Below are 18,228 nucleotides of genomic sequence, written 5' to 3' on the forward strand. Positions count from 1 at the left end.
TTCCAAATATTGGGTAAGGTCCAGCATCCTTTTCTGAACACATCCCAAGGAGGCTAGTCTACTAGGTATGGTTTTCCCAGCCGTGCTGTCTCTCCTCCAAGCCCTGGGAAAGCACTCTGCTAGGCTCCAGGACACTTCCTCTGCTCTGGCAGAAGCTCCCATCCAGGAAGTGTGAACTTTCCCTTATCCCTCACACAGCAGGAGGCAGAATTATGCCCACTGTTGCTTAAGCCCCAGTAGCCCATATCTCTCCACTTTCAAACACCACTGGATATTCCTTAGTAAACTGATTCCGGGCGAAGAGAATTAAGCCGTGTCATTTCCCCTGATAAAACCTTTACAAAACCTTATAAAGTAATGTCAAAAAAGCTGCTTCGTGAGTGCTGGTCACCATCCCTCTCCCAGGCTCCAGGCAGGGAAGGGAGCTGACATTTTTGGAAACTGCAGTGTGTGTAAGGCTAGGTTAATACAATGCATACAGGTAAGGACATGGGGCTGTAGAGAGCAGAAACAACTTGCCAAAGGCACCACAGTGGATAAAAGCCCTCACTAGGCACTTTCGACCTCTCTGTGCTGAGTTTTCTCATCTGTAAACTGGGATAATAATCACACACACTCCATAGGGTCATAAAATTTCAGGGAGTTACTTCACTTATTATGCTTAGCAGTGACTCACACATACAAGAACCTAATCAATGTCAGGTATTATTATGATGATGATGATAATTATTATTACCTGAAAAAGAGCAGCTAGGATTTACTCTGTGCCTCGTCCATTACAGCAGTGGGGCCTTAGTCCCTGACTGAGCACAGTAAGTTTGTCTTTGAATGGAAGAGCTTTCATATTGGAAAGCCAAGCTCATGGTGCGGGGTGTGGGGTAGTAGGTGTGGTTAGGACTTGCATTTCCTTTGAGGTGGGAGCAGTTTTGTCCAACCTGTGATGCACTTCATGTTCCTCACTGCTGAGCAGTTGATGATCAGGGTCCTCTCTGAATCCTTTTATTGACAGTGCACTCATTCCATAATGAAAATTAACACACTGCATTTCCAACACCTTTTATAACTAGGGTTCTTTCTCCGTTTCTTCTTCCTTCACCCTCCCTCTGCTTCCCACCCCCTCCCTCCCCTGCCCCTTCCTCCTTTCACCTTCTTCCCCTTTCTCTTCTTTCTGCTCTGTCCATTCCCTCCTTTGCTCTCCCCTCCCAGGCTTGAGCGCCCCAGGTCCCAGGTCTTTGCCCTGAAGTCGCCATCTCAGTCATGGAGAGCATGGCAGGTCTTCAGTGTGGCCACTTGGTCGGCTGATGGGAACTTGGTCTCCAAGGACCGTGACACTCCTCTGAGCTCTGCAGGGTCTCTCGAAAGCATAATCTTTTTATCTGGGCATATGGGTCGGCCTTCTGGTTCATTAATATCATCCATGAATTTGCCCAGTTTCCACTATTAACCCCATCTAGAACATAGCAAACTTGAATTGTGTTCATCTGGTGTCTCAAGGCCCAGGTGGCCCTAGTACACGCCACAGAGGAGGTTTGGGGCGCGGACGCACCAGGGACCCTGCGCGGGTGCGAACCCTCCTCCGGGTGGAATCCTCCGCGTAGAAGCCCCAGACCGCACGGCCCGGGCCCGGCCTCCGGCAGCCTTCCGCTTTAAGAGAGGGGCGGGGCCCCGGTGCGGGCACGGCAGGGCCGGCCCACAGGCTCCTTTTCCTTTTTGATCCATTCAAAAATTACTCAGTGCAAATTCCCGGACTGCTCGGAGGGGAGAAGGCAGGGGGCGGAGGAGAGAGCGCGGCTGCCGGCGCCTCGCCGGGGGCTCCGAGGGCTGGAGTGGCTGCCGCCTGGTCCGGCAGGAGCAGCCCGCGGCCGTTCTGGCTCCGGTGGCCTCACCAGGAAGCGTCAGAGTCTCGGCGCTGGGGAAGCTCCGAGCGCCGCCGCCTGCCGCCGGCTCTCGGTCCCCGAGCCCCGTGCGCTGCTCCCGCCCGGCGCCCCCCTCCCCCGCGGACGCTCCGGCCCGGGCGCCCGCCCCGGCGATGGCTGGCCGCTGAGCAGCAGCTCCGGACGGCCACCCCAGCGCGCTCGGCATGGCTGCGAGAGAGGAGCTGTACAGCAAAGTCACCCCGCGGAGGAGCCGCCAGCAGCGCCCGGGCACCATCAAGCATGGGTCGGCGCTGGACGTGCTCCTCTCCATGGGGTTCCCCAGAGCCCGCGCGTAAGTGGCCGCGCTCGCAGCCCTCGCGACCCCTTCCGCCGCGCGCCGCCGGCCCTCGGCTTCGCTCCGGCTCGCCTCCAGCGCCTGCCCGCCGGGCGGCGCGCTCCCGGCTGCCCACGACCTGCTGGGGGCAGGATGGGCGCGCGGGCGGCCCGGGACCCGGCTCGCCCCGGCGGGGGCGCAGGGGAAGACGCCGCGCGGGAGCGCTTGGCCGGCGGCCTGCTCGGGGTGCTTAAGGTGAGGCCCGCCCGAGGTGAGGCATGCCCGCGGGCACCGGGTGCGAGTCCCAGGGGCCGTGCCCCGCGCCGGGCCTCCACGGGTGGGGCCGAGCCGGCGTCGCGCGGGCCCCACGGAGAAGTCGGGCTCCCTCCTGATCCGGGGCCCGGGGCCGGCTCGGGCTTCTCAGATGGCTGGGAGAGGGCGAGCGACAGCGGGGAAGGAAGGGAGGCAGGCAGGCGCTCCGGCCGCGGCGGCTCCCGGCTCCGGATGTCGCTCTCCGGCTCGGGTCCCTCCGGAGTAGGAGGAGCGGGCGCGTGGGTGTTGCAGCGTGTTCATTGATGGGGAGGATGGAATGGGAAGGGGAAGCGATTCCTCCTGGGCCCCTGGGTCCTCGTCAGGGGTGACGGCGGCGCAGAAACCAGTGGGTGCCCGAGAGTAAGGCGGGGGAGTTGCCCTTCCTCATCCTTCTTCCCCTTGGACGGCGGGGTAGGAAGGGCAGAGAGCGCGCAGGTGGCTGTCCCTGCAGCCTGCTGGGACGGGGCCTGGTCGCCAGCACGCGGCGGCGGCGGCTCGGCAGGAGGAGTCTTAAGCTGCTCCATCAACATCGTGGGGCTGGAACCCTGCCTAGGAGGAAGCCAAGGCCCCGTGGCCAAGCCCTTGGTGAATTCCCCGCAGGCAGATTTTTTTAGGTGGGGCCCCAAGGCCTGGGATGCCGCGGAGGCGCCGCTGCTTGGAATTACATCACCTGAACTGGAGAGCTGGGCAAACTTTATAAGGAAGGGCTGAGTTAATGGAAGTTTGGTTTTGTTTCCCCCTCCTGTTTTCAGGTGATAACTCTAGGTTTACCCTTCCTTGGTTTCTGGACAAATCCTGATTATTCTTTGCTAACTTGGCTGTAACCTCTTAATCAAAGCAGACCTCTGATTTTATCGATAAATTCTACCCAGCCTGCTGAGAGGGTTGGAGTGGCCTTGGAAGGGAAGGAAGGGACTGACATTCCTGCCTCCCCCTGACTTCCAAGCCCTGGGGCTCCAGTCCCTCAGGCCAGAGTTACAGGCCGAAGATGTGGGAGCTCTGCAGGGGGCTTAGGTGTGGATGTGGTAAGTGGTGTACTTCTTATGAAAGATCCATGCCTATAGCTCTCCTTAAGAACGGGAGGTGGGGGTCGGGAAGTCTGCTGGGCAACCCTGCAGAAGTGGCACTGACCCGGGCACCTGCCTTTCTGTGAAATGGGGCCAGCAATAAGGACCTAAAGTACTTAACTGAGGGAAGAAATACTTAACTGAACTTCTCAGACTGTCATGTTTGCTATTCAAACCTTTAAAGGAATATCTCTTTTCTGTACTGGGTCCAAGAGGAAAACTTGTTTATGTTCTGACACATTAGGATGATGGTCTAATTTTGGCTGGCTCAAGTCCTGAGATCTCCTCATAGTGTTTATCAAGTACTTACTATATATGTATATATATACTCTTCTAAGCACTTTAACCTTTATTAACTATTTCATCCTCCTGGCAACCCAGTGAGAAAGACAACTCTATGCCCATTTTATGGACTTGGAAACAGAGGTGTAGTATGGTTTCACAACTTGCTCAACGTCACAACGCGAAGCGATGGGACTGGGATTCAAACGAAGCAGTGTGTCTGCTCAACTCACCCAGGGCCAGGATGTAAAGAGTTAGTGCAGGTAAAATGTTTGGTGCAATGCCTGGCACACAGTCACCAAGTGTCAGGTACTGTAGAAGTTTCTGTGGCTGCTATAACAAATTACTGCAAATTACTAGGTGGCTTCAAATAACAGAAATTTGTTCTCTCATAATCCTGGAGGCCAGAAGCCCTAAATCAGAGTCAGTAGGCTGAAATCAAGGTGTACGCAGGGCTGTGCTTCCTCCAGGGACTCCAAGGGAGAATCTATTCCTCGCCTCCTCCAACTCCAGGTAGCTGCCAGCATTTTTGGCTTCTGCCTCTATTACGCCACTCCCTGCCTCCATGGTCTCGTTTATGTCTATGTCAAATTCTCCTCCTGCCTCTTTCCTATAAAGACAACTTCTGATTGCATTTAGAGCCTTCCCAAATAATGCAGGATCATCTTTCCATTTCAAGATCCTTAACTTTGTCACATCTGCAAAATCCTTTTGTTTCCCCCCCATAAGGTAATGTTCTCAGGTTCCAGGGATTAGGACAACAATATTTTGGGGGGAGCCATCATTCAGCCTCTCTGCTATTATTACTAGCGTTGCTTCTCCTTACTGAGAAGGTAACCAAGTGGGTCTTGATGCAGCAGCCCCGGTGGGAGGGAGATTGGGGTTTCCTCTTCTGTCTCCTCAGATTCTCTGCCCGAAGTCACCCAATCTAGTTCCACTCTGGCCCGCACCCCAGGTTGGCTTCTCTTCTTCCTCACCCTAGGGAGGCTGATGTGGCCAGCCTTCCCTTAGTAACTCAGGTCAGTAAGAAGAGGGACTTCTCCACCCAGCCCGTCTGAGAGTCCGAAGAGCAGACTTTTAACTTCCTTTTAAGTCAGGAGGGAGCATGATGAAATTCAAAGCAGGAGAGAGCCGGGACAGTTTCCTGGCTTCAGGAAGATGTGGCCATGCAGGAGTCCTCAAGATGGGATGCGACCGGTGTCTGGAGCATGACTTCTGGAGAGCCTGGTGGAGCCAGGCGGACAGCTGTGGCTTCTTCTCCCGGGGGAGTAACTGGGCCTTGTGTGCAGCAGCAAGAGGGGCCTCCCACTGGGCTTTGGGTGGGCCGGCAGGGAGCTCACCAAGACGCAGGTCCCTTAGAGCCTGCGTTGTGCTGTGGTCTTGGACTAGTCCCTTGACTCCTCAGGGCCTCACTGGCTCCCCCGGAGGGGAGCGGGGTTACTGAACATGTTTGTGCAGTGCTAGACAGAGCCACCGGGAAGAGAGCTGAGCAGGCAGGGTGACCTCAGAGAATGTGCTCTTGGCTCATTCCAACCCTGGGGCTGTGCTAGATTTTTTCCATCCCATCCTATGGCCTTCTGTCCAATTTAGACGCTGTGGTCGAACCTGACATGCGGAGAGGGAATAAGAAGTGACGACTTTTACGGGGGTGGGGGTGGGGGTGATGTGTGTGTGTCTGTGTGTGTGTGTGTGTGTGTGTGTGTGTGTGTGACAAGAATGGAGGTGTTAGCGAGGCCTCAGGAAGGCCTCAGGAAGGAAACGTTCAAGGGGCCAAATGGCCTGTCCCTTCCTTTTTCTTTTGATGACTCCTGGCTCTTCCCTGTTCCAAAAGTAATAAAAATAAAAGTCCAGCTTGGTCAAGACCAGAGTGAGGTGTTGGTTGGAAGGCAAAGCAGGGTGTGTGCATGCTCTGCAAAGGCCTGAGGAGGAGGCTGCCTGGGGGCAGGGGAGAGGGTGGCTTATCACCCTACAGGGTGGGACAGGAACTCTGATAGTTTGTCGCTTTACAACTGGATTTCTTAACCACCCCCTGCTGGCTGGCTGTGGTTTCTGGGGGCAGTGAAACTCTTCTCTCTTATCTCTTCTGTAGCTTGAGGCGGACTGGGGGAGCCAGGCACTGAAAGATGGAGTTTGCGGAGTCCTTGCTGCTGTTAGCTCTGGCCTTGTGTTTGCGGTTTGATGCTGCCTGTGGCTAGAACCTTGTCTGTAGCAAATGGCTTTTGAGTGTTTCCTAGTGACTGAGATATAATCTTACAAAAGGACACTGTGGCAGGGGGTCCTTATCCTGAGTTCTAGTCCAGCCTCTGACTTGAAGCTTTTACAGCTTCGTTTAACCCTTTTCTTCCCTCAGTATCCTGACCAGCTCCCGTGCATGGCAATGTTTGTTCCTTGTAACTCTCAAGGCTTTCTGAAACAAAATGAGATCTTGGGCAGGAAAGGAGTTGGAGCAGTTAAAATTATAATCTGGGCACAACATAGCTATGATGATGGCGTTACCGTGTTGGATTGGAAGGAAAGGAAGGTGGGGAGATGGTGGTTGACACCTCCAGCAAGGATTTACATGTGCTATGCAGTTGTCCTTTTGTCTACTGAGAGTATTTGAACAGCACCTACTTAAAGAGCAGGACAGTGGCGGAAGGAAAGATCTGGAATAAACGCTTTCAACTTTGCTTTGGACAAGCTGCATTAGCTATGCCTCACAACCAAAGACAAAAAACAGCTCAAAGCTGGCTGCATGAGGAATTGAGGGGCGTCTTGCAGACTCCATGAATGCAAGTGCCCGGTTTCCCTGGCCTACTCCAGCTTACCTGGTGGCCGACATCGGAACCTCTGAAAGTAGTTGGTCAACTCAGCATCTCTGAATTGTGGCCGATTCTGGGTAGGGGCTTGTGGCTGCCTTCTCAGGGGCTTTGGGTAGACAGAGAAGAAAATCCATGGCCCACTTGGAGCTGAGGGGATCTTATAGATGGGCAGGGGGAGGAAGTCCCTCCTGTACCCACTATGACTGTGTGCCCATGTGCCCACACAATACTCCTTAATGTTGGTGTGTTATTTTCATTTGAAAAATTGCTCTCACATGCACTAAATACCATCCTTGATCAACACAAAGCCCTGTGCAGTAAGGCGCACCAGCAAAGCCTTGGTGCTTTTTTAAAGATGAGGGGGCTTGAGACTCAGAGGAACTCAGGGACTTGCCTCCTGTGGGCTGTGTCACTGCGACTGCCTCAGGCCAAACTGCAAGTCTGGTGAACTTTCCAGGCTATGTAAGAGGCCCTGGTTCAAAAGGAAAGACCTTGCTGTGCATTTTGCCTAACTTTATTTATTGAAGGGTAGTTTACGTAAAATAAAGGAAACCAATTTGGAGATTGATCAGTTTTGATAAATGCATACACCCGTGTGATCCCCGGCACAAGACACAACACATGTTCGTCCCCCCTCAGTCTCCTCGGGCCTCTTTGCAAGTCAACCCCTTCTCCATCCCTACCCCCCGAGCAACCTTCCATCTGCTCTCTGTCACTAGGTGAGTTTGCATTTTCTAGACTTGCATGTAAGTGGAATCATGCGATGCATGCTTTTGCCGCCTGCCTGGTTTCTTTCCTAAAGCACAATATTTTTGAGACTCATGATGCTGGATGTATCTGTGGTTTGTGTCCTTTCATTGCTGAGTAGATCTGTTGTATTCGAGTGGGCTAGTAATGTAAGTCCAGCCCCTTACACACAGCTCCTATGAAAATTCCCTGTTATGGCCTGATATCACCTTCAATTTTTAGACCACCTTAAAGATGATGAGGTAGATTTGTAAATATAATCATTTTCAAGTCTCAGACATTGATACTTTCACAAGAAAGCTGAGGTTCAGAAGATTAAGTGCTTCAGAGAATGAAGAGCATCCTTATGACTTGGGACGCTGTGACAGCCTTAAGACTCTGTCCTGCGGCTTCCGTCACCACCCCTCCCTCTGCCCTCAGCCGCCTCAAACTGTAGCTTCTTTTCACTGAGTGGACAATCGTTTGCAGAACTGCAGGCTTTGCTTTTCAGGGAGACACCAAGCCCAGGGAATCCTGTGTCTCTTGGTAGCTCTGCCCCTGCCGATGAAGGCAGAGCTGACAGTGCCACCACTGTCCCAGCAGGCATCTGGTGTGTGGTGTGTGAGGGGGAGTCCTGCTACCTGGGCAGGCAGCAACTGAAGAGACCCAATTGTTATCTGCTGAACTTACGGTAGCTATTTAATCAGCTTGGATTTGAAGGCCAGCTCTGCCTCTTACGAACTGGTTGACCTTGGGCAAGTGGCTAAGCATGCTAAGCCTCAGTTTCCCTGTCTGTAAGACATTGTCAATAACAGTACTTATGTCCAAGGACTATTGGGAGGGCTAAAGGTGCCACTGCATGCAAACAGGTGCGGAGTCCCTGGCTTTCCGGAAGCTCTCAGGAAGGAGGTTGCTTCTCCAGGGGTGGTTTTTCGCCTGCACAGCTCCCTCTGTTTCCTGATTTCCTGGTTGCCCTCCACGTTTCCATCTTGCTGCTTCTCACTGGGCTGCGGGCATAATGCTTTATATTCATAAATACTCATAATAGTCCAGTGAGTGTGGGGGGGAGTCTGACTGTTGCCATCCCTCCGCACTGCACCTGTGCCCCCCCGCCCCCTCCGCGTGACCCCAGGGGTGCCGGGCCATGTGGAAGCAGACATGGAGCAGAGCCGTGCCTGAGCTGCTGACTATAATCAATGGCTGGGGTTGGGGATTGGAAGGAGTGCCAATGGCTCTCCTCCAGTTAGTCTCAAATGGAGTCAGACTCCAGCCCTGGCGAGGGGAAGAAAGTGCACTCAGGAATGGCTCCCCTGCCCTGTGATGGGCACAGGCCCAGCAGGACTCAGAGCCAATGCTGGAGAATGAGAGTCCCATGGTCCCACCAGGTCTCAAAGTCCTGTCCTCCTCAGTGGAGGATTTTTCCAGAGACTTACGGGCAAATGTCTGGGTCTTCTCTTCCCTGGAGGATGAAGGGAGGGGTGTAGCCTGCTCCCCCAGACCTGGCAGGTGCTCAGGGTACACGGTAGGCTACTGTGTTTCCTGTTGGTCCATCTTGCCAGCTTCCTCATTTTCCTGGTGAACTGGCAGTCACACGACGCCTATGGTGCAGTGCCTCCGACCAACACCAAGGAATCATCCGGGCTCTTACTGTGGGCACGGCATCCTACTCAGTTCTGTGCAGTTCTCAGGAGGAAAAGATGTATGTCCAGTTTCACAACTGGGCTCTCTGAAATCAGCCCCTGTCCCGAGCTGGTGCAGATCCTCCACAATGACCCTCTGAGCAGCAGGCTTGCCTTTTCTAGGCCTGGGGGAGTAACACTTTACAGATAATCTAAAGGCACTGGGTTCGGCTCAGACCCTGCAGGTGGCCCAGTGATAACACACCATGACAGCGAACTCAGTTTACCCTTCCCGGCCGCGGCTTTGCGCTCTCACTTATTGGCTATTTGGACTCACATCCTTTTCCTTTTCCGGGTCTCAGTGTTCCTAGCTGTAAAAGGGGTTAATGTCAACCACCTCTCAGGTGACTAGGGGGTGACATGAACAAGTGTCTTTGGACAGCATGAGGATGTTCTCACTGCTTCCTGTATGCTTTTCTGTTCCAGAGCACTTGACTTTTCTGTTCTTGTTTTTGTTTTGTTTCAAAGCTTCTTATCAAATTCTTCTCCTCTCCCTTTAAAGGAAACCCTTCAGGACTGTTGATATTCTAGAGAGCAAATAAACAGGAAGAAAGAAAGATATGAGGCAATTACAGCAGTGGGGAGTCCTTTAACTACTGTGCATTAGTATAATTTTCAAATTGGTACACGATGCGCTTTCTTGCAAAATACCGCCGAAGTGCTGGTCAAATGAGAGAGAAGGTTAGTGCCTGGAGCCCAGCCCCTTGGGGAAATAATTTCCTCGTGGGCACCTCTTTAATTAAAGGGCCATCTTTCATTGATGTCATCAGCTCTTTGTGTACCAGTTCCCATTGTGTCCCAGTGTCCCAGTGGAAGCATAAACATTCTTGTACATAAAGCAACAGTGGCATGAGCTCCCCCCGAGACCAGGGCTCTTGCCACACACAGAGGGAAGCTGGAAGAAACACCACCGTAGTCGCTCACAGCGGTCGGGAAAATGCCAAGGGGAAGCTGACGGCACAGATGGCCAGAGGCGGTCCAGTGTTCCCGAGCTCTTCTCAGGTTTTATTGGCTAAACCTTCTCCATGAATCAGGTGGCAGGATTGTTTAGAATCCTACTTCCGTGTTGACTGCCCCATTCAAAACTATTTACTGGGAGCATTCCCTTTCTAAATGTTTATTCTCTTTTCTTGGGTGGGAAGCACTTAGAGAGGAGGAAAGAAATCTGCCTCCAATGGCTGCTTTTGTGTACAGCCTACGGGCAAACAGGCAGGACCACGCAGGGTGGCTGGAGCTCCGAAGCCATGGCCTCTGCTGTCTCATTTCTGAATAAACCTGCCCTTGACTTGCCTACCTGCCCATCTTCTCGTCTGTTTGCCAAATCAGATTTAACCCATCCTGGAGGACTCGCTCACCCATCATGCATTTGGCATCCCCTCCCATAACCTTCCTTTTCTCCCCTCTCCCCACCTCCCTTCCTCTCTTCTCTCTCTCCTCTCTGCTTTCTCCCTGAGCCTTATTAAGCTTCACTCGGTGAAGCAAGCAAGGCAGAGAGGGTCACCCCTATTTCACAAATGGGGATACAGATTGCTTTGTTCTAGGCCTTCAGCCCCTGCCATCTACAATGACCTGTTCTCTTACAACTCAGCAATTGAGATCTTTGAGGAACAAGACAAGGGAAAAAAAAAAACCCCAACATTGTATATGTCTTATCTTATCTCCATGGAAAGTCCCCTGGGTAATGCCATTTTTTTTTTTAACTATAGACCCTTTACCCCATGTATAGGAAATGAGAACACATTACAGCCTAATATAATAGGAGTTGGGAGTACAAAGATATAATTATATATAATCTCCACCCTCAGGGAACTGGTAGTCTGGTGTGGAAGATCAAAAATTAGGATAAGATGTGGTAAATGTGATGCAAGAGATACATGCAGTATCTGTGTGAGGAGGTGAGGTGGGTAATACAGACAGGAAGCCCTGGAGTAAATAAGAAATGTAAATGTAAATAAGACAGGAGCAATAATTTTCTTCATTTGAGAGGTAGGTGTTTGGGAAGATCAGTAGATAGTTGCAGTGATTTTCTATTCCACCACAAATGAAGAGAAAGGCAGATTTTAATCTAAACTTGAGTTTCTTAAATCATGGTGCTTACCTCCTCCCACCTTCTGTCTTACCCCAGCTAAATGAGCACCTTCGGTACTGGGTGTATCTAGCTTAGAAAGCAAAGGAAGCATTTTTGCTTCCACTGGGAACAGCTGGCCCATAGTTGGGCCTACATTGAGATTTGATGTTATTTCATTCATTCTACCGTCAGCATTTACGTGCCTACTCGATGCCAGGAACTTGTTAGTGATGTAAAGATGGTCTTTGTTCTCTGTGAGCTCAGCTTGAGCTGAAGCGACAAAGACACATAAATCATAAACATGGTATAATAATACAATTAGTGCCACAGTGGGTGTTTGAAAAACACTCAGAACGCCCCATGGGACCACTGAAAAAAGCAATTAATGTTACTTGGGAAGGTTGAGGAAAACAGAGAAGGTGATAATTAAGACAGACTTTAAACAATGAATAGAGATTTTCTAGGCATAGGAGAGGGAAGAGCATTCCAATCAAAGAAAACAGTATGAAATTCAGGGCATAAGACACCTGGGGGCTGGGATTTGGTGGGAGGGGAACCAAAGAGGGGTGGTGAGATAAGAAAGGAGAAATTAGTTGGGGCCAGATTGTTTCCTAGAGGTTATGGAAAGTAACATTTTAAAGCAGGCAAGTCAGTATAAAGAATGGACTGGAATGGAGCAGAGGAAAAGTGGGTATGGAAGCCAGGCGGTTGGAATAGTCCAGGGGAAAAGTAGCAGGACTTGAATTAAGATTAACAAGAGCCAGTTCTAGAGGTATTTTTGAAATTGAATTGATGGGATTTATCATCTCTTGGGTGTAAAGAATCAGGGAGCAAAAAAGTAGCTCAAGATTTCCAGCTTGGAGACTAGAAAGGTGGAGACATTATTAACCAAGATAGGACATAACGGAAAATAGAGTAGATTAGAGGAAGAGGTGATGTGTTTGGTTTGAGACGTGTTTTAGGTGCTATAAATATGTAGATAAGGATGCAATTGGAAATAAGGATCTGGAGCTCAGAGGAGAGGTTGTGCGGGGGAGTATCATTGGGGATTGATGGTACACATACGTGGGAGTAAGTGTAATGAACCAGGCAGAATGTAAAGTAAAAGAAAGAAGCCACCCCTGAGGATAGAATTCTGGGAGACCAGCTGGTGGGTAAGGAGAAAAGACCAGGTGAAGGAGGCTAAGAGGAATGGTTCAAGAAGCAAGAAAAGAATAAAATGAGAGAGGTCCTGGAAGAAGAGAAGAGAATTTCATGAAAAAGTTTGAGGTCAGCAAGATGTTTCCGTCCCTTTGCATTTCCAATGTGAGTAAAGTTGTTGGTTGCGAATGAGATGTCCTCAGACCAAGAGTGCAAAGCCTCTCAGTGGGGTGTCTGGTCATCCTCTCCAGCTGTCCCAGAGTCCTAAGCACCCGGACACTGGGATCCTGCCCAGCTTTTTGACAGCTCTTTCCTCCGAGGGCTGGAATCTACTCTCTGAATCTGAGGCTGCTGACTGAGATCTGACTGTGAAAATATAGATAGTTTGCTGGAATCTCTGATGTGAATTCCAGAATTCTATCTGCCCTTTAGAATTCCCCCACTGCTGAGTCCCACTTACAGATTTTTTACCTGCTTCCCATCTCTTCCTTGTTACCAGCCCTCTACCCTTCCACATCCATATCACATCTGAACTTCCCTGTCCTCACTGGAAACCACGCCAGGGTCACCTGATTATCCTTGCTGGATTTATTGTTCATTTACATCTTTATTCAACAAATCTTTCCTGATCTTAACTGCATGCCAGCCAGTGCATTTTAAGTGCTGTGGATAAAGCCATGAGAAACCTTCTTAGTTCCTCCTCTTTTTGGTCTCAAGAGATACTGAGATCTCAGCCTGCCGTCAGAAGTAGCTCAGCAAGAATGCTGGGGATCTCTGCTCTGTCTGTAAGACATCAAAATTCATGAGGGCTGGTCGGGGGTTGGAGCAGCTTTTGTGTCCCTGAGGGAATGTTTTCTCAAGTCCCCTGCGTCATTGCAAGTAGTCTGCACACATGGGTCCGCCTGCAGTCGGCTATAACCTGGAAACAAGTGGGGAGGTATGGAATAGGAATGGATGATGGACATATTGGATGCTTTGGAAGGAAATGATAGAGGAAGAAACAAGCAGAACATCTTGAACTGGGGGTACCCAAATCAGGGAATTGGAGAAAGTACACGTACCCAAAAGAAAGGGAAGTTGTCTTTGCTTGAGAGCTCTGTTGGATGGAAGACAGGTTCTGCTTCAGGGTGGAGAAGCTCAGGTAAGGTTCTTGCCCTAGGTGGAGGATGTTTCAAGTATCCCTGAAGAAATAGTCTTCCCACTTAGAAAAAAACCCTGCAGAGGCAGAATCTCAGAAACATATAGCTAGAATTGGTGGTCGGGCTTATCTTGTCCAACTTCCTCTTTTTACCTGTAAGTAAAATGAGACAAGCAAATGAAGTGACTTTTTCAAGACCAACAGCTTAGTCTGACAGAAGCAGAATGTCCCCAGCCAGACCAGTTTCTTTTTTCTACCTCGGGCTAATTCTCTGAGTCTGGGCTTTGCCTCCAAGCAATGGATTCCTAACAGGGTTTCAGCTCTGTTCTCTGGAGGAATGGACTGGACTCTTCTTCTCTGGATTCACCCTTTCATACAGCTTCTCTGTTCTTTCTCTCCCTTTTGCTCAGCTGCCCTTTGCATGTCAGCCCACAGAAGATGATGCTAACTTGTTGACAGGCCGGTTGGAATGGGTGGGTTAGGAAGTGTCATACCAGGGGTACAGTAGGTGTCGGAGGGGATCCATGCTTGTCTCTGTCTCCCACCCATGAGAGTAAGAACAAACATTGTATTCTGCTCTAGGGGAAAGAAAGTTGGCTTAAGGGACAAAAGACTCGGTTCAAATTCTAGATGTGACACTTTCTGATGATGTGGTTTTGAACAAGCTATTTCTATAGCTGGGATGAATCAAAATGAGGCAATGTATATAAATGTAATAAAAACCACCAAAGTCATGCACATGTAAAGCGATACTATTATTTGTTATCAATGTTTGGGTCCTGGTACTTTGAGGCTCTTCCTGCAAGTCTGAACTGTTGGTTTTGTGTAGTGTTGGGTGGGCCATTCTAGGCTTCTCGAATCAAGCTCAGTGGTCCAGGGAGACTAATTCTGTCAGAGTGAGGAATATGAGGGGCCCTTTGACAGGCCAGTTCGTTCCATCAGTGACTGCTTCTTCTGGAAGCTTACATTTTTCACTTCACGTCTTTTGGGAAGTAGGGACATGAGTCATAATGAGTTAGCAAGTGGCTTTTGTGAAAAACAAGAGCTTTTGTGAAATACACACTTGTGACCAAAGCCATGTGTAGTAGCTTCCTATTGCTGCTATAACAAATTCAGTGGCTCAAAATGACCACATTTATTCTCTAGAAGTTCAGAGATCAGAAGCCCACCATGGGCATTTGGAGTCTAAAATCAAGATGTCAGTAGAGCTGCATTCTTTCTGGAGGCTGGAGGGGAGGCTCCGTTTCCTTGACTTCTGCAGCTTCTAGAATCCACCTGCGATTCTTTGGTCCATGGCCCCTTCCTCCAAATGTGCCATTTCACCTCCTGCTCCTGTCATCGCATGTCCTGTCTGTCCCTGCCTCTCTTTCCCGCATAAAGACCCTTAGGTTGCATCTCTCCAGCTCAAGACCCTTAGCTTACTCATATCTGCAGAGTCTCCTGTGCCATGTGGGTAACATATTCATAGGTTTGGGGGCTAGGACCTTAGGGGGCATTATTCAGCTTATCATGATAGGTGGGTGTCAGAGTGAGGAATATGAGGGGCCCTTTGAGAGACCAGTTCAAAATGTAAGCTTCCAGAAGAAGCACTCAGTCTGCATGCCCCTCAGTCCATATTTCTCACAGAATAGAGGTCTACTAAACTGTCTTAGTTTACTTTTCCCATTAAAGACCCCTCCTTTGTCATCCCACCACCCTCATTCTCAGCCTGCACCCCAGATATTCCTAGCCAGCCTTCATTGAGTGCCTACTACATAGGCAGTATTCTTAACCTTTACATGTGCATTACTTTGTACATTCCTCAGAACAACTTTATGATGTAGGAACTATGACCATCCCCATTTCACAGATGAGAAAACTAAAGTGCAGAGATTTTTAATGGCCCAAGATCACGCAGCTGGTAAGTGGTACTCCAGGCAGTCTGACTCCCGAGTCTGAGTTCTTAATTGGCACCCACTGTACTGTACTGATGTGTAGCTGGGATTTACTCAGGTTTCTTGACTAACAGAAGGAAGGGAACTTGAGACCCAAAGAAATACTGTGATGTCTCTAGATTACACAGAACTGGGGTTGAAAGGGCAACCTGAGGTGCCTGTTGGTTTGGGCCCTTCCTAACTGCATGTGGGTAGCTGACCAGTGGTGTGGAGTCGCAATGATATTATCACCCTTTCTGCAAGTGTGTGTGTGTGTGTGTGTGTGTGTGTGTGTGTGTGTGTGTGACACACAACTCCAAACTATGAGAAGTCGGGGTCAGGATTGTTCTCAGTAGTGAGCAGGTCCCTACCCAGCAGCTCTCCTGGCCTCCTCCCGTGCTGTGTTTTGAACCCCACACTGGGAGTGGGAAGCATGCTCCTATTCCCCTGGCCTCGATCAGGGACCCCCAGCACAAAGTGCATAGCTGTTGGCCTGGTACTTGAGCTTGTGGTCAACGCAACACACATTCAAAGGCCCGTTCCACTTTGGGCAAGTTACTAAACCCCTCTATGCCTCAGCTTTTGCATCTGTTAAATGAGGGTCCTGTTTTCTGCCTCAAGGGATTGTTATGATGGTTAAATGAGATAATACACATAAAGTAGCTTGTTCAGAGCCCAACCTTTAAGTGCACAGTAAATGATAGATATGGTGCTTCAGATCACTAGCTGTGGAATCACAGTGTTGTGTGGGGCACAGAAGGGGGCTCTGAGTGGATGTTAGCACACCATCCTAAGTGTTTGGTGAGAATGTGTTTTAAGTTCTCTTCCCAGCGTCATTAAATCCTGGGGCCCATGGATAATTTAAATACTGCACAGCTGATTGGGTAAACGTTCTGGGGGGAAGAGGGGAGCTGGCTTAGGAACAGAGAATGGCCCTTGTCCTCACTACAGATTCCTAAGCACACCACACCTGTCTTCTGCCTGGCCTCAGGAGTACACAGAGCTGCCCTCCTTATCTAGAAGAATCCCTGACGTGTCGGCAGTGTGGTGATGATGGTGGGGGCCCTGGGGGTGTCAGCTTATAGGTAGGTCTAGAAAATCAACTGGTCCATCAACAGAGCCCATAGGAAGCTCAGACGTCAGGTCTGAGCAGAAAGTTTGAAGTTCTTATCTTCCTCTAAACTTGAGACTGCAGGCTCACAACTGTAAGACTGAACAGCAGCTGTACCCTTTGCTGCCTGGCTGCTTCATGCACCATAAATCTCCAGGTGTCACTTCATCCATCAAGCATTGGCAGGGTGGTGGCGAGCATGGTTGTTGTTTTATGGCCTGTGGTGAGCGGTGAGATGGGCCGACAGGAGGAGAGGGGCTGGACACCCACAAGCCATGTCAGCAAGCTGTCCTGTGTCACGTGTGACTGGTGAAGGCTTTTGAATGGCAGGACTCTCGGGGACCTTGAGTAAACAAAGAAGGTTGCTGTTTGCTCAGCCAGCTCTGAAAGATGGGGAGGGTAAGAAGGAGTCTCATTTGAATTTAGCTTTAATTTCTCCTTTCCATCTTATGCAGTCTAGGGGACTAGCCCCTGCTTTTCCAAGTTGACCTGGGGAGCAGGCTGTGTGGGGCTAAGTTTAGTCTAGAGAAGGTTTGAAGGGCTGAGGAAGATGTTGGTGGGGTGGGGGGGCAGAGAGAAGATCCTATTAATTGAACAAAAATTTACTGAGCAATGGCTTTGTGTCTGGCACCCAGGATTTCTGCTAAATGCAGGAGGTACAAATAGGAGTCAGATCTAGTCCCCAATCCAAGCAGCTCCCAAGCTCTTGGGGAAGATAGACCCAAGATATGACCTCAGTATAACGTTATAAGGAGGAGAGAGAGCGAGGTATCTCCCCTGTAACATCTGGAGGGCTGTCATGTGGCAAGAGGATGCTTCTTCTGTGAACTTCAGTGGGTGGTTTTAACTGCTGAGGGTGCAGATTTCAGGTCATCAGAAAAACAGCTTTTGGAAACCAGTGGCCTGACTATGATATATTCTCCTTTGTGAGGTAGTGTTTTCTCTCCCTGGTTTTGATCAATCCCCAGAAGGACTGGGCATTCTGGGTTGGAGTGGAGAACATATCTGAAGTCCCTGGGGGTTAGGCTGGGCAAGCCCCAGGTTCTGTGGTCTGTAGGGAAGGATGTGGAGTCAGATGATGTCCTTTATGGCTAAGCTTTCACATGCATGATTCTCTCCACAGCTCTCACAGTAAAACAGATAATTTCCCCTATTTAAAATATGCAAGAAAATGAAGCTTTCAGGAGTGAAATGCACATAAAGCGAGTACAACTAGGCCATCCTGGAGCCATGAGCATACAGTAAGGGAGCCTGCAGAGGGAGTTCATTGACTCTGCAAGGTAATGAACAGTCCAGAAGTAGCAAGGGCTGCTAGAGGAATCCCGCAGCGAGGGGGGGTGGCCCTTGCCTCCAAGCCTGCTGCCTTCAAAGTGTGTTGGTGCTGAGTCTCTGAACACTGGAATTCTCTGAACATCCAATTTCCTGGTGTCATCTTTTGGAATGGCCACACAGGGTTGGTTAGGCACTGGCTGAAGGGGTGTGTGGGGTTGGATGGAGGGAATTGGGCGAGGGCCTCAGAGTGGGGGTGAGCCTTCAGCCCTCTCTCGTTGGGCAAGTACCGGCCTCAGGAGTACACAGAGCTTCCTCCCAACGACCACAGCCATTGGCAAGGCTCCAGGCATGTGATCATGAGTCCTGACCAGTGTCTCGGGGCAGGAGGTACTGGACAAAAGCTGAGAAGCAACTGTGGGCAGGATGCAGTGAAGAAGGTGGCAGACAAGTCCAGTGTCACCAAACCAGGGCAGAATGACTAGTCTAAGATGGAAGAAAAAAGAACTGTTAAGCTGGAGACGAAAGGGAG

At 50.2% G+C, this 18,228-nt stretch overlaps 1 protein-coding gene across 5 annotated transcripts in view; it reads left to right on the forward strand.

Moving 5' to 3' along the window:
• Positions 1-1,723: 1,723 nt before the first annotated feature.
• Positions 1,724-18,228, forward strand: part of UBASH3B (ubiquitin associated and SH3 domain containing B) — a 129,819-nt gene continuing 113,314 nt past the window's right edge. The window contains exon 1 of one of the 5 annotated variants that reach the window (XM_036887614.2): positions 1,724-2,208. In XM_036887614.2, the coding sequence (XP_036743509.1) occupies positions 2,081-2,208 (128 nt within the window). In that variant the 5' untranslated portion in view covers positions 1,724-2,080. The other 4 variants (XM_036887615.2, XM_036887612.2, XM_036887616.2 and 1 more) reach the window with 4 other exon arrangements.

This window comes from Manis pentadactyla, chromosome 13, assembly GCF_030020395.1.
Source record: "Manis pentadactyla isolate mManPen7 chromosome 13, mManPen7.hap1, whole genome shotgun sequence".
Classification (NCBI taxonomy): Eukaryota; Metazoa; Chordata; class Mammalia; order Pholidota; family Manidae; genus Manis; species Manis pentadactyla.